At 48.0% G+C, this 25,209-nt stretch overlaps 1 protein-coding gene across 1 annotated transcript in view; it reads right to left on the bottom strand.

Annotated features, from left to right (window-relative positions):
* BTBD9 (BTB domain containing 9) overlaps nt 1-25,209 on the bottom strand; it is a 389,548-nt gene that overhangs the window by 15,749 nt on the left and 348,590 nt on the right. The window contains exon 10 of the mRNA XM_074332880.1: nt 8,957-9,035. Within this exon, the coding sequence (XP_074188981.1) occupies nt 8,957-9,035 (79 nt within the window). The remainder of the gene's footprint in view (nt 1-8,956; nt 9,036-25,209) is intronic.

Raw genomic sequence — 25,209 nt, 5'->3', positions numbered from 1 at the left:
CCCTCCTGGGTAGTTTTTCACCTCATCCAGGGGATGTGCGTCTGTTCTGTCTGAAGAGCTCCAGCTGCATGCAGATTTCAGGCCTAACGCCTAATTGCTGGCTCAGCAGTGGGACCTGTCTGATATTATCCTCACAGGCCGGAGGTCTCCCTTCATCTCACTGCTCAGCGGCTCCCAGCACTCACCTGCTCAGGTTCCGGGAGCACCTGCTCCTGGGCCAGTTGCTTGGTGCAGAATTATCGCTGCTCCAATACAAGAGGCATAAGGACTAGAGTGCTTGGAACAATGACACGTGCTTGCTGTTGTGTCACCTTCCCTCTCTTCTTCCAATAAAATCTTTCATAATAGACATTTAAGTACAAAGATGCCTATAAAAAGGTCTTCCGTTATAATTATGCTACAAATTAAATATTTTTCTGCTGTTTTTCTGTCTCACTGGGAATGAACCTTTAAGATCTAGTTCATTCTCCTTATTTTAAAGATAAGTGTCCTGAGAGCCAGGGAGGTGCAATGACTTGCTGGGAGTCACACAGCAGGTGGAGGGTGTGGCTGCCGCCAGTGCTGAGGTCTCCTGGTCCACATGTGCCGAGACTCTGCCCTTCCTTCTACCCACTTCTCTCTCTCACCTCCTGCCCCATGAATTATGCCTGTTTCTCAGGCTTACTTTTCCATCCTCCTTTCTTCTTAGCTTGACTCTTCTGAGGCACCTGACCTTGACCATGTGTAGTCTTTAATCCACGTTAAGCTCACCTTTAACCACCTCCCACCCATCCTGTATTTTTCTCCCAGTAAATGCTTCCAGACATTCTCACAGCCATCACAGCCCTCCGATTCTCCAAGGTCACGGGGATTACAGCCATGGTGAGATCTTCATTCTCCCTCATTCCTCAGATCCAGGCTGTCAGCAGTGAGTCCTCAGAGCTGATTTCCCTCAGCACCCTGCACCAAAGCTCTGGCCCCAGTCTGATTTATGGATGGGCTACTGTGTGCTGGACACTGGGCTGGGTGCTGGGACATGAAGATACCACGACTCAGTCTCTGCCCTCAAGAAGTGCGGTACAGTGGGGGAGCCAGGCAAAGCCTCCTGCTAGGACGACTGTACAAATTCACAGGTGCCAGGCTGGCCTACCTGGCCTGGCCCTGGGCTCTGCCGCTGCAGTGCTTATCCTCTCTCTGCACACACCTAGTCCTGCCCTTGCAAATGCCACCTCGGCCTCACATACACCACACAGGGCACCCAGGTGCTGTCTGAAACCTGGTTTGTTTCAATGATTTCTATTCCCCAGCAGGTTTTATCTGTGTGTACCCTTTGCCCATCACTGCCGCATGCAACCCCTGGACTGCCGGGTTCTCTGTGGCAGATGTTGGAGTCTGAGGGCTGGAATGGGGTCTCTGGGCTGATCACGAGCTCTCTGAGGGATGAGGCTTGCCTGTCCATCCACTGGCTCCGTATCTCCGCCACCAGGATGGTCCCTGTCAATTCTGGTGCTGCCGGCTGGGAACCCTGGCCTTGGGAGCCAGCGTGACTGACGTGCACCTTCAGGCCTGAGAGGATATCCTCTAGATACTGCCAGGGAAATCCTCGGGGAGCCAGAGAGAGCATGATCAGACCTGAGGGTGGAGTCTGGGAAATATGATCACTACGCCAGGAAAGAGCTTTAATAAAAAACAGTCCGTTTCCCTGTTTGTTTTTTTCTGCACTAGAGCCACATGTTGCTATGGGAACAAGGATGGCACTGGGAGCCCACAGCCACTCACCGGCCTGATAGAAGCCTGTAAATAAGTTGTGCCTCACTCCAGGCTCCGCGCTGAGTGGTCCTGGAGGGCAGCTCAAGTAGCCACTTGCAGACTTTCAGTCCTGCAGGTGCCGGCTCGTGCACAGCCTCTGTCCTTCTCAGGCTCTTGGGTAGGTGACTATTCCCCACCCAACGAGCATCGAGCCTGTGAGGAGGACCTGCACCCTCCCTTCCTCCTCCAAAACCCTCCGCACACCACCCCCTTCATGGCTACCCAATCCCAAGGGCCATTTTACAGATGAGGAACCCCCTCCACAGGCCCGGGCCCCTACATCCATCCACACCAGCCCCCCTGATTCAGTTCCCACCACTGCACTTTCGTCTCTACCATTGACTGCTACTCGCAATGCCACTAGGGTCAAGCGCTCTTCCTGGGGGTTGGTCTCTCTCAGGCAGTGAAGCCGCAGCTCCCCTAAGGAGGGGCGCTGCCTTGGTTTCTCTCCTAGATCTAGCACAGGCTTGCGCACAAACTTGCCTACAGGACACATCTGCTCGCCAACATGTGACTCAGATAACCGGGCCAGGGCAGAGCGGGGCTCATTTCTGTGGCTTTACTACTTATTATACCTTTTTGGGAGATGGAGCAGCCTGGATACTAAGAGCCAGACTGCCTGGGTTCAAATCCGGGCTCTGCCACTCACCAGTGGGCTGACCTTGTACAAATCACTCACTTAAGGTCGCTCAGCTTCAGTTTCCTCATCCATTTCCCTTTTTTGCTTAAAGCAAAACATTAAATGTGAAAGCCATGCACTAAAACGCGCATGAAATACACTTGCACGGCTTGCTGAATTACCTGTGAGCACCACGTAAGCCCCATGTGGGTGATAGATCAGGAGCTCTGCTGGCCCCTGTGGTCCCTCCCCGTGGCCCTTCCTGATCCGAGCCCTGCCGCCCGAGGAAACCACAGTTCTGGCTTTAATAACAATGATCATTTCTCTGCTTAAAAAAAGAATAGTTTTACCACCTGTGTATGCATCCTTAATTAGTTTAGTTTGCCTTTTTTGGAGACTGACATGAATGTAATCCTACCACACGTACTTTCGGGTCTAGGGTCACACAGATCGCACCGGCCCCTCTAACTGCGTCCTACACTTGCTCGTCCCTTCTCTCGCAGACGCACCGTCGCACGGGGTCGCATTTGGGTCTGGGATGAGCAGTGCTGCTGCAAGCATCCTCGTTCTCGCATCCTGAGATTGTGTAAGAGTTTCTTTAGAGACTAAACACAGGTAAGTGTTTACAGGGCAGGTGTGCGAGTGTTCAGCGTTGGTAGGTTGTACCAAACTGTTCTCCAGAGTGGCTGCTTCCGTTCATACCCCCACTGCACTGGACGGGAAGCGCCCATCGCCCCTCACCTTTGCTGACACCTGGTATTGAGTCTCCTCATTAAAATGCAGGGAGAGCAGAACCTACTTCACATATGAGGACTACATAGTATAATAAATATGAAGGGCTTGGAATAGGGCCTGGTACACAGTGAGTGCCAGGTATTATAATTTATAATAATAGTAGTCATAATAATTATTATTATAAGGGCCCTAAAGTAGGAGATGCTGAGGTATTTGGCACACGTACTTTTCCATTTACAAAATTTCCTGGTTTAGGAAGCTCCTCAGTATGACAACAGAAACACTGCCTCTGAATGCCATGGTCTCTCGATGATGAGACGCTGAATTACTAATTCTTTTTCTTTGTTTGGCTGATGATGGGGAGAGGGAGAGAGGGATGGACAGACCGAATGATTCATTCACTCATTCAGCTGGCAGGTGCTCTGCGACTTGCCAGGCCCATGCTTGGTGCCGAGGATACCAAGATGAATATGACACAGCCTCTCTCCTCAGCTACATAAATTCGATAAGCAAATGGAACGCTGAGAGCTGCCTACAGACTGTCAATACCACCCTTAGTTTCTGTTACTGACTGGCAAAAGCTTTCACGTGGGTTCTCGTGAGCAGGAGCCCAGGCTTTGTATGTGGCATAGAGTTAGTTGTTCCTGGTCCTTTTTAACCCTTGGGGCTGCTCAGCCCCCTGAGCTCCCTGCCTAGGAAAAATCATTCCAAAGCTTGCTCTTAAATGCAGGTTTTCACAAAAGCCACAGCAACAACAACAACAACAACAAACCCAAACACACATACACACAAAAACCCCAAAAACAAAAACCAAAAATAGGCGTAACTTCTATTTCTTTTAATACATTAACTTCTTTTCATGGGTCCACAGACAGGTCTCCTTGGGCCCAGGCTGCTCTCCTTAAGGATGGAGGAGTGGGAAAGACCACTGTTCTAGGTAATTCATGGAATGAAAAGGACGGGTCCATGGGAGGCGCTGCGTCAGAACCAGTGTGGCTCTGTGGCCCCTGGAGCGAAACAGATCTGCTGGGACACGGGCGGTGTTGTCACCAAGGCCTGGTTTCTAATTTGTTTTGGACAAGAGAGACTTAGAAAGGGGAGCAGTGTCTGCCTCCTGAGTCGCTCAGAGTCGATTAGCCACTGAGGCAGGTGGGCTGGAACGAGCACGCGACTGCTGAGCTGGTGATGGAGACCCCAGGAAGCAGCTGAGGAAACAGGCGAGAAGGACCTTTTTGGCTACAGACACTGGGGAGAAGCCAGTGAATGAAAACAACTGAAGGAGAGCAGAAGAGAGGGTGGATGTGCTGGAAGACAAACTGACATGTGCCTGCCATCTAGTGCCGAGTGTGAGGGGAAGACAAAGGATACGCTGCGAGTGGGCAGGGAGGGTGTGCAAGAAGGCGGCCACGGGTAAAGGAGGCAAGTACGCGACGTGAGGAATATGGCAACTCAGGGGAGCGTCCAGAGCAGCGAGAGGAGCAGAGCCAGAGACAGACAGACAGACACACACACAGACACAGACACAGACACAGACACACACACACACACACACACACACACACACACACACACAGAAAACCAAAGGAAAATGTTCTCAGAAGTTAACATAAATGACAAGGATGACACTGAGTCATCCTTGGAGCAGGAGGTCACTGAGGGAAGTGGTACAGCTTTTAAGAGGTAAGCATTAGGGAATTTATCGACAGAAGTTATAAACGTAGGTAAAAATTAACTGAATTCATTGCTGCAGTGCTCCCAAAGGAAGATGAAACACAGGTGCCAGCAGCAGACATACACTTCCCAGAGGAGAGGGATGAAATGCCGCAGGAAATCAGAAGTGTGCCAAAACAGGTGGTCAAGAAATCTGAATCTTCACAGCCGGCCAAAGGGTCTGTCACCTGAGAGCGGGCCCTGGCCGGCGGGAGAGAAGTGAGGGAAATTAACATGCAGCAGAGAGGCGCTGGGCCCTGCGTGCTGGCCGACCGGAGCAAGACAGACACATACCTACATCGGGCAAGAAATCCCAATCTGGTTTAGTGCAGGAGGCTCAGCTATTCCAATAGCCGGAGGTGTAGAGGTGGGCGTGGTTTCCCTTGCCACAGTCGCAGAGCTGCCAGCAGCTCTGGCCACTTCCACACCATGCAGGCCACTTTCCACCTTCTGCCAGAACAGCCCAACCCCACCTACTCTGAATGCTCCTCAAGCTGCACGTTCCCTGCTGTGCCCTGCTCTGACCCTCCCTCTCTGGATGGGGCGCCACCTGCAGAAAGCAGTCTTATCCGGGAGATGTGGCAGTTTATTCACCCACATTTCTCTTTCTGTTATCACACAGACATGTTCCATGCTAAAAACCAAGTCCACCTATGCTTCTGAAATTGGCACAAAGTCTCCGGGTGGGTAAACATCCATGTTTAAAGGGAAACAGGTCCTGGCTCTGACTAAATGGAGGCCACGGGTGTCGCTTGGCAAACAAACAATGACAGACGGAGGAAGCCCTGCCTCCCCTCTACATGTCCTCCACTGTGAGAAGGTGCTCTGCCCCTCATTTTCTGATGGCATGGTTGTCACTCCCGTGGGACCAGGGATCCGGGTAGCATGGAACCCCGCCATCTTGGTTTCCTGCCTCCGCCCCAGCCTCCTTTCCCCAGCCATCTGTGCCATCGCGGTGCTTCCTCAGGGCTGCCTCTGCCAGGAGTCCTGCCCGACCAACCCATGTCACCTCCCCCTCCTTAATGCAGCCCCTGTCCCTCACACCGACTTACACCCACTCCCGCCGTGCCTAAGGTAGGTGATGCTACTTCTTCCAAATGACGTCCTCAAATCCAGCTATGCTGCAGTGAAGCACATTCCTTCGAAGGTTTGCTATACCGGGGGCGCCAGAACAATGCATACACATGACTTGTATGTATCTTTTGTTATCGGTATATGTTGAGTATTATAATTTTAATAGTTTTTTCCTTTCTTAAAATGTGTATACATTTTTTTGGCACCCTCTGTTTATGCTTGATGCCCAGTGAAATTCAACTTTTTTGTGCTTTCTTGTATGCTGAGAATGATACAATTTATGGATCTTGCCTTATGATCCTGGTCACTATTTATTTTATGATTTAAGATGTTTCACAGCCGGCAACACTACATCGAAGCTTCTTTTCCTGATCAATAACTGATTCATTCACTAACCAAGCAAGCTGCTCCTCGGCCAAATGCAACAGATCACCAGTTGGTGACTGACCAGCGAACCCATTCCTACTGGCTGGTTCAGTCTCCAAACTAACTGGTCCAAAGTGGCTGGGGCTCCCTGCACATATAGTTTTGGGAAACTCATCAGAGGAGAGAAGACCTTGAACTCCAACGTTAGAGGTCTATGGGGATTATTCTTCATCTTGTCCCTGAGGTGATGAGCTTGGGACTGAGCTGGAAAAACACCCTGGTCAGACTCATTTCAGTGCTTCCCAGCCTTCTCTAAGTTGAGCATGCTTTCTATTGTAATACATAATTGCAGAGCCCCATTTAGGAGATAAAGAAAAATTTGGTCCTTTTTATGATGCCTTAATATAAGAAACAAGTGACTGCAAGTGAAAAATATTTCACTTTAGCTTGACATATTGTTATGAAAAGATAAATTTAGATGGTTTTCCAATTTAATAATATATACATAATTAATTTAACCTAAGTTTAAGTGGTTAGAAAAATTGGGATTTATTGGCAAAATTTCAAAAAATATGATATTTGGTTTGGGGATCATTATGTATTAAAAATGCAGATTCAAATTTTTCTTTTGTTACATCATCAAAAAAAATAAAAAATGCTTTTATGATCTGATATTTAGAATTCTTTAATTTTATGCTTTAAAAATAATGGCTTTTATAATTTTCATGTTTATTTTGAAATGAAGAGGTAAGAGAAAAAGTTTCAGAATTCAGTTTACAAGTTGTTCTCTGTAAGAAATACATTCTGGGTGTGTATTGTTTTTATTTTAAATAAATAAAAAGGCAAAAATGAATATAAATTATCCCAATATTTTCACTTTTTAAAATGTTTTTTGAAGTACCAGAAACATCTCAATGTGCTCTGGAGAATTCTGATTCAACAAACATAGTGTATGAATCTCGGACCAGCTATGTCATGTGCAAGGCTCAGGGCAAAGTGAAAACATGGAGCCTCTTGTTCGAAAAGCAGGAAAAAGCTTTTTTTTCAGTCTCTCTCTTGAGTTGTCAAGGATTTTCATTTGCTGTTTGATGTTGCATTCCCTTGGGCACAGGGGACCTCCTTAGACCAGGGAAGACGCTCAAGGTGCCAGGGGCCTCGTCGGGTGACTCACATGCAGGATTCATGCCTTCCCTGACCTTCCCTGCAAACAGGCCAGGGCCCCACTGAGAGTGGAGGGTGGCAGTGGCTGTGGGGCAGGCTGAGGAGGGGGAGCCTGGGCAGGTTCAGGCACTGGGGACAGGGAGTGGGTAGCTGAGGACCCTTCCTGGGAAGCTGAGAAGGGGCAGAGCTGAGGCTCCAGAAACTGGGTGGGTGCCCCACTGACCCTGGGGGCTTCCTTTATTAAACAAAATAATTCAAAGGTAACATCGCTAAGAACTTCCAGATGGCTGCAGGGCGCTGTACCCCTAGCACAGAGCTCATCCAGGCATGGGGCTCTGTGCAGCTGCCCTGGTTGCCCACCCGGAAGCTGGTCCCTTTGGATCTGAGAAAGATCACACTACAGTGAAAATGCAGAGCTGTTACTATTCTTTATGCCATTCAGTTACCTCCTAAGTCTCAACCTTATTGTTGCTCATAATTCCTGTCTAATCAGCGGTCCTTCAGAGGTCCACACTAAACTCATATGACTGGACAGAAAGTGTGACATGAGCAGACTACGTCAACAGCATGGCCATTGGCTTAATACCCACCATCCCCACGTGTGCTTGCTCAACACCCACTGAAGAACAGAAAAGGTAATTAACTCTGATTGTTTAAACTCAAAATGGAAACGGATGCTATTCTCACCTTAAGTTGTGAGTGAATCCTGAGTGCCTCTGTGAGCCCAATGGGAATCCATGTTAAGGGAACGACAGTTCAGGTGAGCCTGGCTCGGTTCTGCTTTAGTCTGCTGTCCTGGTGCGATGACTATCAGTGCCTTCCCGAACCCAGTGCCCTTCTCCTGAGCCATTTCCATTCCACACAAAACAGCACGGCAATGTTTGAGGCTCAGGTTCCTCACCTGACTGCTGCCCTGACCATGGGGACCAAATATGGGAGGAAACAACCTGCCCACTCTTCCCTCACTAAATCCGAAGGTGAGGGAACATCGACCAACAACAGCAAGGTCCATGGAATGACTGCCTGGCCCTGGGAGCAGGCCTGGACGGGGTAGGCTCGCTCATCAACATTCACGTGCAGCCCGCGCAGGACTGAGTAGGCAGACAGGAAACCAGCAACTGGGCACCATGTCGCCCCCTGGGGCTGGGGGTCTTGAACACCACAGAGATCCAGGGACGTCTGAGGGAGCCGCCGACTGGGACGGGCCAACGGAGGACTGAGGACAGGGCATCTGACCTCTCAAGGTCTCCATGGTTGCCAGTTCCGCAGAGGCGGGTAGGAGAAAGCAAAGCCATAGGAGTTGGCTTTCATGTGCCGGTGAAGAGACATTCAGAAATGATAATGATACCCCCACTGTGCAAGAGCAGGGCTTCCTTCTGCACCAAGCTGTCTGAACACCAGGCCATTAGCGGGTGGAACAAACAGTTCCACTTACCTCGGGATGCAGCGTTTACCTGTGCACCATGAAATGTCACAGCATCTTTCAAGAAAGGAGACCCTTACCTCATTGGCTGTGTTGTGTGTTCCAACGATTCGGATGAAGGAGGCGGGCTGTCTTTCAAAAGTTACTGATTGCCAGGACCTGTGAGAGGAAGCACAAGCGTTGGCCGGGTTCGATGGCACAGGGAGCCCTGCCTGCAAACTAGGGAGGAGGGGCTGCTGTCCTGTCACCGGGAGACCAGTGCTGCAGGAGGGTGGGGGACGCGACGGGGCAGCGCCTGATGTGTGGCCAAGGGGGCAGCAAGTCCCTCGTGGCCCATTCACAGCCTCCACTCTCGTGCAAGGCGGCACTCCTCCCCTTCTGTGAAGGTGACTGGGGTCCTCATAAAGCTCTCCATAAACAAGCCCTAAGCGCAGACCAAGCTCACACTGTGACAAGAGTGAGGCCGTGTAACAGTGATCAGGGTTGGCGGGAGTTCATAAAACACATTTTCTCCGCTGTGAAACCAGGCCTGCCTCAGAGCACGGTCGGCTGAATGGAGGAGTCCGAGTGGGAACAGTGACTTCACTGGAGGGTTCTGGGAAGGATCAGGGCAGGAACGTGGGCGAGGGAGGGCAGGGCAAGGGGTGGCTGTGGATTCCCGGCACTGCGGTCAGAGACGTGGGGGTCCCTCACTGCAGTGTGAACCCTGGGCTCTTCTCTCTGATCTCCCTCCCACCACCCATGCAAGTGATAGCACCTGGGGAAGAAGAGGCCCCTACCCGACCTGTTCCAGCTTCCAAACGCATCCCCCAGACGGTTTATTCTCAGGACTGCCCAGTCCCTGGGTGGGACCCAAAGCAGCCCCAATATTTTAAAGGCAATTCCTCATCAATTACCAGGGGCTGGGCCAACTCCTTTAAAGCCCAGCAGAGCAGGCCTTAAACAAACCTGGGAGGGGGGCTCTGCTCTGGGCTTACCCCACACAGCTCATCAGGACGCACTGGAGGACAGCGTGGCACCCAGACTGTAAACGCCAATAATATTTCCTATAATAAATGTGAGGAGTTCACAGTTGCCTTCCCTCCTCCGCTCACACCGTGGAAATGCCAGCTGCTGGGAAGCTGTTTCCTGTAATTGTCTAATTACCAAGTAATGCTACCAAAGAAAATATATGTATCTGTGGTTTGTTTTTCCCCCTTTGGCTTCAGGTGTTCCATCTTCTCTCTCGCTAGGAGCCTCCCACTGAGACTGATTCACTGCTGCCTGGACACCAGGCCCCTGAAGGTCATTAAAAAGTCGTTACCATCCTGTGTGCAAAGTCTGTGCCTCTGCAAGCAGTTTTCTGGAAACAGCGCAAGAAAAATCGCCATCCTTGTAAAAATGCTATTATTCATACATGAAGGTGATGCCATCTGACCATCCCCAGAGTTGGCACTCTTGGCCTGTTTGCTCTTTCGGGGACTGTTTTGCTCCCAGACCCATGTGGCTCTTTTGGGGAGTCTGCTGGGCAGGCTGGGGCCTGTGGGGCGTCCACACTGGGCCTGGGCTCTCACAGGCCTCGCTCTCCCTTCCTAGCTAAGCTGTGTGACTGACGACAGACTCATGTCCTCCTGGCAGGTCTGGGAAGTGAGCTGCCCACACTGCGTGGGGCATCAGTCTCATGCCCGCTGCTGTAGGAAGCTACGGCACACACCAAAACGGGCCCACCGCCTGCTGCTGAGACCGCTCCTCCAGGAAAGGGAAACAGAACTAGGATCAGTGACAACAGCCAGTGACAACTGTTAGGTTCAAATCAGTTTCACAAAATAGACGACGGGTAGAGAGGGGCTAGGAATGAAGGAGGTAAAGGTTTTGTTCTTAGCTTTCTAGTCCTAGGCCTATCAGAGAAAATCTTCAAGTGCTTCTGGATATAAGGGTGACATCTGACACTTGTAAGCTCACTGTCCTTGTGGCTCTGAGAGCCCAGGCAGGCCCAGAGTTATGCCTCCAGTGTGCAGCCCCTCCTGCCTCCACAAGACACACGCGGACGCCCAGGCAGTGAGGGAAGCAAGGCCTCGGGTGGGCCGTCCTGGGCAGGGCTGGGCCCGCAGCCCGTCTCCCGCCTCTCACGCACTGCAGTTCGCACCGTCTGCCTGTCTGCCCTTCTCCCCCTACCCCAGGCTCCTGCAGTGGGCTCAGGGGCTTTGGCACCACTGCCCCTCACTTCTGCTTCGGGAGGCAGGGCTGGCAGGGCCTCAGCCTGAGCAGGAGGGAGCATTTGTGGAGTAATAAGATCAGAAGGCCTCAATTTAATACCAATCCTCCATTACATTACATTAATACCTAATCACATTAGAGTTCATTTTCACTAACACAGCCTGAGAGTTGAACAGATGATTTCATTTTCAGCAAAACTGGATACCAACCCTAAGACCAAAGCACCAGTAAGAAGGGAAGTTGGTTAGGATGAGGTAATGAGCATCTCTCCCTCTCAAAATATCAGATTCCATTTTCCTTCAAATTCTTCAAAACAACTTTCAGTGCCGCTGGACGGGGAAATGGTAGGTGGCACTGGAACCATCATGGTCACGTCAGGGCCACATTTACAATCACTGTGCAATCTCCAAGGAGGCTGCCTCAGCCAAGGTTTCACAGGGCCAGGAAACTGCCACCATCAGTTAGTCGACACAAAAGCTCAACGGCCATTTTTATTGAAACCTGTATAAATATTTCTACTTGCCAAGTACCCCGAATCTCTTTTTGAGTAGGCAACACTCCCAGAAGACTAGAGCATTCTGGGCACGGCACCCACTCAGTTCAGAGCAGGACCTGGTACTGGGAGTAAGTGTCTGCACAGGTGCGATGGGTGTCAAAAAATACATGTGGCCTTTGCTTTGAGAACTGACACCGCAGACCGTAAAAACTCACCCACGGTTGATGTCCCCACCTTGGCACTTGCTACCTCTCCACTGGACAAGTCAGTCCCCTTTCCTGAGCTGTAATTTCCTCATGTATCCACAGCTGACAAATAATACCACCCCCTGGTTACGGAAATGCATCCAGAATGAGGTGCCAATTCCATTACACTGCAGACAGGCACCTATACACATAGGTATTCAGAGGCGACGTCTGGAAGAATATTTGCCAAAGTGGTGTCAAGATTTTAGCTTTGGACAGAAGGATTTCAAGAGACATTTACTGCCCTTTCGTGCTGTTTGAATTTGGTAGAATGTATATGTAAGCACTGAAAAATGTACCTAGCTTACTTAATACAGATCGCATGATACGAAGCAAGTGAAAACACCAGCACTGTATTGCTATGCAAGGTATTTCCAGTTGGGAGGGGTGACAGTCCAGACAGCAGGTTTTACACCTCTGATGAGGGGCAAATATCCAAAATACATAAGGAACTCATACAACTCAAAAACAAAAAAGAAACAACCCAATCGAAAAATGGGCAGAGGACCTGAAGAGACATTTCTCAAAGGGGACATACAGATGGTAAATAGACATATGAAAAAATGCTCAACATCACTAATCATCAGAGAAATGCAAATAAAAACCACAATGAGATATCACCTCACCCCAGTCAGAATGGCTATCATCAACAAGACAAATAGTAACAAGTGTGGGAGAGGCTGTGGAGAAAAAGGAACCCTCATACACTGTTGGTGGGAATGCAGACTAGTGCAGCCGCTATGGAAGGCAGTGTGGAGGTTCCTCAAAGAATTACGAATAGAATTACCGTATGACCCAGCAATCCCTCACCTGGGTATCTACCCAAAAACTCTGAAAACATTTATAAATAAAGACACGTGTGCTCCAATGTTCATTGCAGCTTTAGTTATGCTTGCCAAGACATGGAAACAACCGTGTCCTTCGATAGATGAATGGATAAAGAAGTGGTGGTATATATACACAATGGAATACTATTCTGCCATAAGAAAAGATGAAATAGTGTCATTTGCGACAACATGGATGGCTCTTGAGATTATTATGCTAAGCGAAATAAGTCAGACAGAAAAAGCAGAGAACCATATGATTTCACTGATATGCGGTATATAAAACTGAAAACAACAAAAGAAGAAGACAAACAAATGAAGAAACAAAAACTCATAGACACAGACAATAGTTTAGGGGTTACCACAGGGTAAGGGGGAGGGGGATGGAAGATGAGGGTAAAGGGGATCAAATACATGGTGATGGAAAGGAAAAAAAAACAACACAGCAGGTTTTAATCCTGGCCTTTCAGGGATGAGAGGCAGTATGGCCTAGTGGTGGACAGGTTGCTTGGGTTTGAATTTCACTTTTGTATTTTTATCAGCTCTGTGACCTTAGGCAAACTGCTTAACCTCTCTGGGCTTCAGTCTCCTCATCTGTAAAATGAGGACAATAACTATATAAAACTTTGGTGATGATTAAATTCTTTAATAAGTGTAAAACATCTAGAACAGTGCTGGCATATACCAGGTGCCAAAAACCCCAATAGTTGATATTGTTATTACTACTGTAATTACCATTCAGCCAAATGAACCCTGACAAGACATGCCACTTCCCTGTGAGCCACCAGGTTTGATAGTGTGTGATTTAATGACTACTGCAGAGGTTCCAAGCAGCCCAAGGCACTGCCGTCAGCGCCCATTTCCTGGAGGCCGACAGGTAGCCGGGCTTTGGAGGAACAAAACCAGTGTTTGTTGAACACACTCCTAAGCTTGGCACCTGCCGGGTGCTAAGGGGCATCCAGGCAAGAGGTAGTACTTGCCCTTAAGAAGTGTACCATCTCTGTGGAGAGATCAGCTATCCTTCCATGAACTAATTAGAAAACACTGCAAACAGTACGGTGGTCCCAACTTACAAATTGGTGGTGTTCCAAAACTTCCCTTATAATTAGTTGTTTGAAGCTTGGAAGCAATTTTTCCAGAGAAATAAAGCTATACATTTTGATTGGGTTCCCAGGCCCACCCATAAAACTTAATTTAACCCACAATGAGGCTGAAATATGATATATATGAAGTTAAAAAAAGGAAGAAAAAAATGATGTTGGCACAGTAGTAATTAAACAAGCCAGAAAAAACAACAAGAGCTTTAAAACAATCTCTGTAAAGCTGCTGCTTGAGGAATGAGGATTGAACACTGTAATGAATATAAAACCATGGGGGTGGGCTGTGGAGAAGGAGGGTGAAAAAGCAGCCACAGCCCGTGCTCCTAAAAGCCTCCCCTCTGCAGACCACTGTGTGGTTTCCCAAGTGCTTTCCATCATGACCGATCTCATCTGGTTCCCAGCACGGTCTGCTGGCAGGTGAACGGCCAAGCAGAGGCCCATTTCAGAGGTGTGGACGCGGCAGAAAGAGAAGGTAAGTTATCTGTCAACGTCCCAGAGCCACCAGGTTCGAGTCAACCACGGAAGCTAGATTTAGTGATGGTTAGTTTGTGCTTTAGTGATGGTTAGTCTGTCCACCAAAGGTCACAGTGAGAACCTTTCCAGTGATTGAGAGGCTGGGGCCCTGACTGTTCACTGTCACCTGCGTCCCAGAGTATGACCGACACCTCACCTACGAGTTGGTGTCTAGCCTCTGTGGCTGGAGATCACACACACTCGTGTATTACGAGCTGACCTCAGGCAAAGGACGGTTCCCTAAAGCCACAGTTTCCTGTGTGAAACTGGGGTGATAACAGTAGAGCCGTTACATTTAGGAGTATGAGGATCCAGTGAGGAAACAGTGCGTGGCATATGGTACAACACCGTAACCGTTGGCTGTTATCATTATATCTTTATATTCACTTACATGGACAATAGAAGAGGCTCCGAGGGTGCTCCTTCTCTCCATATATATCACGGTGGAGAGATCTAAACCACACAAGGTTTACTAACAAGCAAGGCAGAGGACACCACGTCCAGTGTGGGACTATACACACACAAAACCGTACACGTTACTCAGGAAAACACACATGCTTGTACAATACTTTTTAAATATTCTGGAAGGGGATACGCTGAATTCATGACAGTGGTTGTCTCTGAGGAGAGGGTGGGGAACAGGATTGCTTTTGGGGAGCACAGGATTGCTTTTGAGGATTGCTTTTGGGGAGCAAAGTCTTTTGATTCCCACATTAACTGGAATGTTTTATTTATTTGATCAAAATAAAAAATACTTTAAGTGTATGTGAAAAATATTCACTACAGTCAATTCTGGGGATGAGTATGTGAGAGAATGTTCTATTGCTTTTTATTCTTTTCTGTATTTTAAATAGTTCTTGAAATAAATGAAAAGAGGGAGAACAAAGGGATTAAAACCATGTCTGTGTTTATGTGAGAAAGAATTTGCCAGAGGTGGAATTAAATAAACTGCAAATATAAAAATTAGGGAGAAAGGTGGAGTGGTTCCCAGGTGGGAGTGCGGATCTGCCAGGTGGCGCTGCCATCAGACAGCTGCGCCTCTGTCGGAGTGAGCAGAGGCCTGGAGAGGGCGGGTGGGGCAGGAGCGGAGCCGCCATCTGTAAGTGCAGGGTCTGTGTGAGTGGCTCTGGGAGAAACACCGCACAGGCCCTCAGGGCTACAGGAGAAAGGAACACCGAGAATGGCTTTCCACCCTAAGCCTTGTCCTGCCTTCTCCGGGGATTCTGTGGATCCTATGTCAAGGGTGCCTGGTCTGTTCAGCTCTTGCAAATTACAGGTCTCTGCTGCCTATGCTATAAAGAGAATGCAAATGTCAGAATTTTCTGTAGCAGACCTGCTGGACAGTGGGGAGATGAAAACACGAAAGCATCTGGCCAAACTGCAGTAAAACAGGGCAGAAGGGTTAATCTTTGCTTTCTCCACTAAAAGGACAGGAAGGAAGTTTAATAAATGTTTCGTATCAAATGTATGTGTTACAATAAACACACACACGGGCACAGGACAGAGAAAGGATGAGGAGATGTTCCCAACTCTGTGTGTCGACACCGCAGAGAGAAAACACACAGGAAGCAAGTGGATTTGCCCGCAGAACCCGAAAAAGGCTCATGTCCTCGAGCCCCAGCCACCTCTGGGGATGAGGGTGCTCCAGGGGCGGAACCAAGAGTTGAAAGCAGGTAAAAGGAGCAGGTGGATCACCAATTCCCCTTCTTCCTGCATGGTGGGGAGGAGCCCCTCCCCTGGCAGGAGACGGGTTTTACTCGGGAGTCCTTGAACAGAGGGTCTGGACTCTGGGGACGCCAGGCACAGCAGAGGGCGGGAACCTGAAGGGGGCAAAAGGGAGGCACTACATGGACGTCAATGTGCCAGATGGAAACTTCTAGGCCCCTTCCCTCCCTAGGCATTCAGGCTTCTGTGATCCAACCTCCACCCCCAGGCAGGAGACTGCAGGCTCTCTATGGAGACTGGCCAGCCCAAGAGGAAAGACATAGAGATACTGGTCTACCGTCCTTCTTTCTGTGCATTCTTCCTGCCATCAATATTTATCAAGTGCTTCCTATGGAATAGGCCCTGTTTTAGGTTCTGCTCTCACAAAGCTTCCATTCTAGTGGAAGAGACAAATTTATCAGAGTTAAAGAAGGGCTATGGAGAAACAGGAAGCAGTGTCAGTGGACTGGGAGGGACACACTGCTTTAGGTAACATATTCAAGGACGTTCCTTCTGGTACAGTGACACTGAGCTGAGACCTATGGAGGAAGTGGCCATGCAGCGGGAAGAGCGTCCCAGTGAGGAGGAGCAGAAGGCAGCCAGTGATGGGTAAGAATGAATGGGCAGGGGTTTCCCACTGAGACATCTGATTCCTGTCTGACGACCTTCAATGAAGCCCACAAAACCATCCACATACAAAAAGCTTCCAGACAGCTTTCTCAGTACCTAACTTTTAAAGGTAAACATCCAGGCAAGGACCATCAAAGAGTCTAACATGAAAGATAGAGACCAAAAGCAAACAGAAAAGAAAAATAACTCAGAGGATATAGATATAATTCAGTTAGCAGAATAAAACTTCAGGAAAAAAAACCCTGTGTTACCTCCTGAAAGATAAAAGAAAGTATTATTGCATGTTGAAATAAGAATAAAATGATAGGAAAAGGAATACTCGGAGAGCAAGGACACGCTCTTATAAATTAAAACGATGAGTTGAAATAAATAATTCAAAAATAGTTAGAAGCTTAAGTTGAGGAAATTTCCCCCAATGTCAAACAAAATGACAAAGACAGAAAGTAGAAGAAAAAGGATAAGAAGAGAATGACAGAATCAAACCAACAGGTCCACTATCCAATTAGTAGATGTTCTAGAACAAAAGAGTGGAGAAGATATGAGCTAGAAATTGTCAAAGTAGCATGAGAAATTTTCCCAAATCTGAAGGACTGAAGTTTCCAAGTTAAAGGGGCGACTACAATAAATGAGAAAACACCCACACCAAAGTGTATGAAACTTTAGAAGATCTAAATGCTTCTGAAAAGCAGGTCAAGATAAAGACATAGGAATCAGAATCGCATGAGATTTTGTTTTTCTTTCTTTCTTATTTTAGGAGGGCGCAGCTCACAGTGGCCCATGTGGAGATTGAACTTGGTGCTACCAGCACCACGCTCTAACCAACTGAGTTAACCGGCCTCCCCTCACATGAGATTTTTAAAAAGCAACACTGGGAGTTAGAAGATAATGGAGCCCTTTGGTCTATTAGATTGGTGCAAAAGTAATTGCAGTTTTTGCAATTATTTTTAACCCTTTAAACCGCAATTACTTTTGCACCTATCTAACAAATGCTGAGGGGAAAATTAGTTCCCAACCAGAGGACTATTCCCAGTCAGACTATCATCAAGTATTAGGACAGAACAAAGAAACTTTCATTCAGGCATAAATCTCAAAAATTCACCTCCAGGGCATTCACAAAAAACTACTGGAAAACATGCTCCCCAAAAACAAAGTATGAAACAAAGGCAAAGAAAGTTATGGAATCCAGAAAACAGAGGCTCTGGCATGGAACAGAGGCGAGGGGACTTCTGGGACGATAGGGAACAGCAACCGGCCCACATGCAGAGGGACAGTGGGGGCTCCAAGAGGCCCTCTCTAGTGGGACAAACAACCTGAGTTACCAGACATGTGAGACCAGGTTCAGGGAATTCGGGTCTGACCAAAGTTAGGGGGAAGAATTCGTGCTGCATCTATCTCTATCTAGAAATATAATACGAAATCATTTTTAATCCCAGGAAAAACAATGAATGAACAAAGAAAGGTGATCATAACAGAGTATGTGGCTTAGCTCTGAACGCCAGTTACATAGTCGTGCTATGGCTCTGGTGAATGATAACAACGGAAAACAGTGACCTACCTGGAGTGGGAAGATGGGGACAGGAAGAGCATAAGTATACCAGGTCTGACAAGCTCACGAGCTTCTTGCAATGATGTTGCTAAACTTTTCTTGACATCAGAGGAACAATTCATGAATTTGTACCAACTGGACAAACAGTTAACCAAGTTTACTATTTGGAAGTGCTGAAAAGGCTGCGTGAAAAAGTTAGATGACCTGAACTTTTCGCCAACAATTCATGGCTCTTGCATCCCAACAATATACCAGCTCACACGGCACTGTCTGTGAGGGAGTTTTTAGCCAGTAAACAAATAACTGTATTGGAACACCCTCCCTACTCACCTGATCTGGCCCCAAGTGACTTCTTTCTTTCCCTGAAGATGAAGGAAATATTGAAAGGAAGACATTTTGATGACATTCAGGATGACCAGGGTAATACGATAACAGCTCTGATGGCCATTCCAGAAAAAGAGTTCCAAAATTGCTTTGAAGGGTGGACTAGGTGCTGGTGTCGGTGCATAGCTTCCCAAGGGGAGTACTTCGAAGGTGACCATAGTGATATTCAGCAATGAGGTATGTAGCACTTTTTCTAGGATGAGCTCGCAAGCTTAATTGTCAGACCTCATACTTGCAAAGGGGGAGGGCAACAAAGCTAAATTCCTATTTTCCAAAATAGGAAAACAACAGATGATTTTGGTCACAGAATTAAGAAACAGAATAAGCACATAGTTTAGAAAAATGAAAGTACAGACCAAAAGAAAGGTCTGAAAGAAATGAACATGCTTGCCTCAAAATCTCAAAGTGTGATCGCATGCTATGATGGACAAGTGGCGGGACACAGGCCTTTCACACACACACTGCCGGAGGAAGTGTAAACTGACATACACTCAACCAGCAACATTTTCAATGTGCATACCCCCGAGAGCTAGCAATTTCTCCTGCATCACGTTAGCTTATGATATGCTCCCTGCATGGGAACAGAGCAGGAGGAAGGGCAGCATGGCAGCACTGTGTGAACAAGAGAATAGAAACAACCTAAATGCTTGTCACTAGGGACTGTCTCTGTCCCTACTAGGAAAGACTATGCACTTATGCAGTGGGGTGGGGAGGACACACACACTCACACAGGACAGGGAGGGGCTCTCTAGAGATCTCCAAGGTATAGAAACACAGAGACAACACATACATCTGTTTATGTATAAACTATCTCTGGAGGAAGAGGTGAGTGGAAAGAAGACATTTCACTGTCTGTAGTTTTTAATTTTTTAACTATATTAAATGTATTTTCTTTGAACGTATTATGTTTTCAAAATATTAACATTTTTAAAGACAAAAAGTGGAAAGAAGTTGCCTGTGGGGAGTGGGACTTGGGGTAGGGAAGGGTGAGGCAGCGGACTGCTGCTTTCTGTTCTAAGCCTTGTGGTTCTGCATGATTTTTAAAACTATACACATATTTAACTTCGATAAAAATAAAAAATATTCAAAAGTTAAAACACAGAGACAAGAAAGGGAGCAAAGCCTGTGGTGATGCGGAATAGAAAGGATACCTTGTTTCCCCCAAAATAAGACCTAGCCGGACCATCAGCTCTAATGCGTCTTTTGGAGCAAAATTTAATATGACCCGGTATTATATTAATTATATTATATTATACCCAGTCTTATAATAAAATAAGACTGGGTCTTATATTAATTTTTGCTCCAAAAGACACCTTAGAGCCGATGGTCCAGCTAGGTCTTATATTGGGGGAAACACAGTATGTGGGGAACAGATTTATTTACAGCCTTTGGGAACAGGGCTGCAAGGCAAACATGAACCTTCGAAAAAGATTCTGAAAAAGGGAGGAAATACCAAACGCTGTCCTCTATAAGCTGAGCTTATGCAGCGATGGTGGTGCCCTTTCCGAGCCGTGTGGCACGGGGGCGTGAGGAAATGAGAGGCCCTGAGTGAGCCACCAGACTGGCCTGAAGTGACCATTCTTTCCGAGCGCCTTGCGTGCTGGCCCCACAGCTGCCTGCTTGTTCTGTCTGAGCAACTTGTTCTTATTGTCTTCTTCAATCTTGAGGTGGGTGGAGCACAGGCATCTCTTAAATCATATCTAAAGCTGTGCCAAGGACTGGGCATGTGAGGGAGAGTGTCTGCCACAACACTGGGGGAGTTGGGGATTCTTGTGTTGTCACAGCGCTCAGCCTGGGCCCTTTCTCAGCTGACTCCCAGCCTGGGACCCCTTCACTTGCTCCAGAAACAGACGGAGAATAGGTGTCCTGTGCAGGGCAGTGGCAGGCAGCCCAGATCACTTAACCTCTTCCAAGGAGCTCCCTGGTCCCCAGATGTCTGACACCGTCTAAAGGAAGCCTCGGTACAGGTCTCACTGTCGAATGTGTCCCCCAGGGGAGGAAGTTCTTTTCTCTCGCACGATGTTTAACTGGACGGTACAGCTGTCTCACTGCTCTGACTTACAGAGAATTCTGGGCTCACGCCATTCACCTTGTCTGTCCATCCATGCAGCAGCTATTTATGAAGAGGCCTCTATGTGCCAGGCTTAGAAAAAACAGTGCTAAGTGTGTCTCACCTGACTGCAGACCTGAGGTGGTTAGGAATCACCAGGATTAGTGATTATTTACTCACATGCTCATCAGACAAATGCTTACTGAGAGCAAAGGTCACACATGGGAGGCTCAGACACATTTTGCTGGTTTACTGAGTATTGTATAAGATTTGAATTAGCTGCCACTTAAAATTGGGAGACTTCAAGTGAAATACAAGTCTCTGCTTTCTCTTGAAAACCAGAAGGTCTGGCATCCTTGGGTCCTCTTTGCAGCAAAGACAGCACTGCTGGAGCCAAGGCGAACATTGACGGACCCAGGCCCCTCTCTATCACTTCCCGGGGCCTGTCCTGGTCTGCTGTACTCACTCACTCACTTCACCCACCTGGCCCAAGCAGGGGGCCAGGTTTCTATCACAGCCTTAGAAAGAGCTCAGGCAGCGGCAAAACGGAATGAATTAAATTTCTAACTCCTACACAGGAATCCTGCCACTTCAAAATTCTTTGGGGATCTAGCCCCAGAACTGATATAAAAATTATGTTTCAGTTCAAAACAATCGATCTTCTTACACTGTTCTCTTCTTGGCCTTGAGACAGGTACAGGTGAGCTTCTGGGAAGGACGTACCGGCTGATAAAGTCTTCAGCTGCAGCTGCCTCCTTGCTCCCATGTATGGTGAGTAGGTTATCCTGTGGAATTCTAAAGATTCTAACTCCAGGCTGCGCCTCAGTCCAATTAAAACTCAGAATCTCTGGGGGTGGGCCCTGTGACAGTCTTGTTTAAGCTCCTCAGGTGATTTTAAGGTATGGCCAGCATGGCACCCTCTCTCCAGCTGTGGATGGAGCAGAAGATGACACACGTCATCTTCCGTCCTAACTACAGTCCAGATCAACCCTCCTGTAGGCTCCTCCTGCCCCTGGGATTGCTGGACCTGGGTGGGCATTTGACGCTTCCGGGCTGAGGGGAACTTCAGGTCTCTCTCTGGTAAATGCACTTGCCTTTACTGCTCCAACGTGAGTCGGCCTTGGGTTTTGCTTTCCCTGCTCACAGCATAATTTTCCCTTTTGGAGGAGTCTCCTCTCTAAGATAGGGTCAGGACCCTCCTGCCAGCTCCTCAGATGAGCTGAGCTGAGGGCTTCTAACCCTGTGGCAGGTGTGTGTCCCGGGGACATTCGTGGAGTGTTTGAGGACGTGGGGAGATGTGAGCAGAGGGGGCTGTGTTAACAGTCCACATCTTACTTAATCCCCCATCCCCAAGCCCCTGCTCCTGCCCTCTGCCATCTAGCTCCTTGATTCCCCTAAGGGGGTGCAGTAATTGATGATTAGCATTCCAAAGCTTGGCTTACATCCTGCTAGCCCGTCATATTTAATTACATTTTAACTATATTCGTCTTCGATAATAGCACGAACATAATTTAGATAATTATCTCTCTCTCTCTCATTCTCTGACTCTGTCTGTCTCACTTAGAGCTCCTTGCAATAAAAATCGCTTTCTCGGCTCAAACACATAAACAGACTCTGGGGCCAAGTGCTTTTCTCTCTCTCTCTTGCAGCAGCTGTGCTAAGAAACGCAATGGTTTTGAGTATCCTGCAGAAAAAAAGAAAATTCATGTTTCTTCCTGCCTCTGTATTCATGTTTGTACACAAGTGGTGTTGGGAGCTGGTGTGTTTGGGTGTGTGTGCGTGCCCATGCCCACACACAGCTGCATCTGGCAAGAGCTTTTGTGTGGTGTACAAACATGGGAGGCCTTGTCAATCAAATTAGTGTCTGTAAAGCACCTTCTTGGTCTGGCATTTCTTTCTTACAAGGTTTAATGGGTTCCCTTGCAAATTTAAACTCTGTTGAAACAGTTCTAAATGTCTGGTCTTTTGAAGAGTTCTTTCTAATGGGGTTTCTGTCACAGCTGGATCTTATAATTAATGACTTTTGCCCTTGCCTATTATCTACCTCCTCCAAGAGACTCAGGCATGAGAGAGAAACCTGGGCCTCTTCCAAGGGAGAGTGTGTCTTGAGCAGTAGCTCTGCAGTAGTCCCTACAGACCCTCCCAACCCCAGTTAGGTCACAGGCCATCTGACTTCCTCAGCCTAATAGCTACATCTCCTTCCCCACTCAGGGAAAAGGCTATTCATTCCTCAGGAGCCTTTGTTCATTGGTTTCTTTGGTGGAGCTGGCCAACGGAGTGAGCTTTTAAGGTACAAAGATTTTCTGTGGCAAGCTCGAACCTCTAAGAAGATTTCTGAACAAAAGGGAGTAAGAAGTGGGTGCAGAAATAGCTACTACCAAAGACAGTCTTGCCCAAAGTTGAGAGATCTGGGGCCTGAAAGAGTGTGAACAAACCATTTCACAAGGCTCAGTGCAGAGGTGGGAGGGCCTCCCCTCCAGTTCTCCAGATTCCGTCCATGTTCTTGGAGCTCTTGAAGGCTCCGACAGATATGGATTTTGTATCAATATCCACTTTGGCTTAACCTTGTCTGATATTGACAGGTTATCCCTTAGCTGACGATCAGTTACTCGTCTTCTTCAGACAAAATTCACTGCTCATACGGTGCTAGGTCCACATCAGAGACAAAATGCAATTTTTTTCCCCACTGCCAAATAAATACTAAGGAGTCCCTGCCCTGGTGAGGGGTAACAGGCAGAGGCTGGACAGGGTGTGTGTGTGTGTGTGTAGTTCACAAACAAGGGGATCCTCGCTGCCACTTGTGTGGGAAGCCAAAATGCCTAGCTGTCTCTGGAAATAAACACTCGGACAGACTTCACGGGCCAGACAGAGAATGCTGGACCACACTGGCCAGCCTTGTGTTGAGTCCACTAACTGACCCTCCTGTTGTGCTGGAGCCCACAGCTGGCTGGTGTGCAGAAGGAAATCAGCAACCTGCCAATTCTAGCCGACTGAGTAGTAACTCTTGGCCCACCAGACACATTCAAAGCCACTCAACATGGTGACCAGGAATGGTTGTGGTGTCCTGTCCTTAGAGGGGAGCCGCCCTCTCTTGGAGGTGAAGGGAGCGGAAGGCTCTCCATCCACGGCACAGGTTCTGGGCTAGTCATTCCCTTCTCTCTGACAGCAGCTGGGTAGAATGACCTGGACCCAGCCCTGGGGATGTCATGGGGAACGGCCTACCTGGGGCTGTGGTTTTGAGTGCGGGGAAATAAGCTACCTTAGACCAGGCCGGTGGTGGGGCGAGGGGACTTAGGTCTCCTCCCTCCCAGCTCCACACACTCCAAACACCTTGATTTGCTACATGTCGTTTTTAGGGATGCTCTTACTTTTGTTCTCAGTGCCCAGCTCAGGCGCTTGGGAATTGTGCTGACATTTGCCTAAGAACCACGAATGGATGGAAACGCTGGCAGTGTGGTCACACTTCCTGCCAGCAGCAGCTCTGGAGGCTGGCGGGAGAGGGCAGTTTCCGTGTGCTGCTCCCCAGAGGTCTCCCTGTCCCCGGCAAGCACAACAGAATTACTGACTGAATGACGTGAGTGGCTCCTTTCAGCCTGTGAGGAGAGCAGCTCACTCTGCAGAAACGGCTGCCTCCTAGGAAAGCACTGGCTCCTTGGCTCTGTGTGGCCGACCAGCTCCACTTCCAGTTCTCCCCAGAAGCACACTGTCTCCAAAATGTGAGGACCAGGCATGGGCAGGAGCCAGTTTTTAAATGTTAAGAATCTGGTGACTTCATTTCCTAGTGTTTTAAATACCAAATGCATTTAGAACACAATGAGGACTAAATGCCCCCCTGAATCTCAGATTTAAAAAAAGGGCTGCTTTTGTGAAATTCATGCCCAAAGCCAGTGGAGAACAAAGCCTGGCCCTGACCTCAGAAACCCACTCCAGCACACAGAGCTAAGCAAGCCAACGGCTCTCCAGAAGGACCGCCAGACATTTTCTGAATCAAACCTGGCCAATTTCTACCCAAAAATTACACTAAGCCCCTGCGGATATTCCAGATCTGATGACATGCCAAATTCACTCAGCAGGGGTATAGTCAGTACAAACTTAAAAATAGACTCTCCCTTTCCAGCCATTAAGGGCCTAATACTTGCAGCTGAACAGGTAAGAAATTGGGGGCAATGGGGAGAACTTTAAAAATCCCCAGAGTACAGAGCATTGTTTCTCTATGAGGAAAACTGTGGCTCTTAGTACTAAGCTGCCCGAGATGAGCCTAGAGCCATTTCACGCTCAGAATCTTGAAGTGTGAGCTCGGTAATGAACAGGTAGCAAGTGTTTGTGGCAAGCCCTATCAAGGCCTTTTCCAGAATTTGCATAAACTGCCACATTCAACAAAATTAAAGCAGGACAGTGAATGAATGGCCTGCCAGCTTATGGAAGGCAGTGCAGGGCATGTAACAATCTTTCTTTGGGACATTTTCTGACAGTAAGAAAGTTGAATTTAAAAAAATCATTTCTTCCTCTTACCAACACTTTTCGTGATAAAAAGCATAACCCACTACCCTCATCTTGGTGTTGGTGACTTTCTGGGTCCAGCCTTTGTTGGCTTAGCCCTCCCTTACGACTTATAAGAGGTGTGCGTTCTCTTGCAGCCCCCCAC

The sequence above is a fragment of the Rhinolophus sinicus genome, linkage group LG05 (assembly GCF_036562045.2).
Source record: "Rhinolophus sinicus isolate RSC01 linkage group LG05, ASM3656204v1, whole genome shotgun sequence".
NCBI classification, from domain to species: Eukaryota; Metazoa; Chordata; class Mammalia; order Chiroptera; family Rhinolophidae; genus Rhinolophus; species Rhinolophus sinicus.
This window is presented reverse-complemented; position numbering and strand designations above follow the sequence as displayed.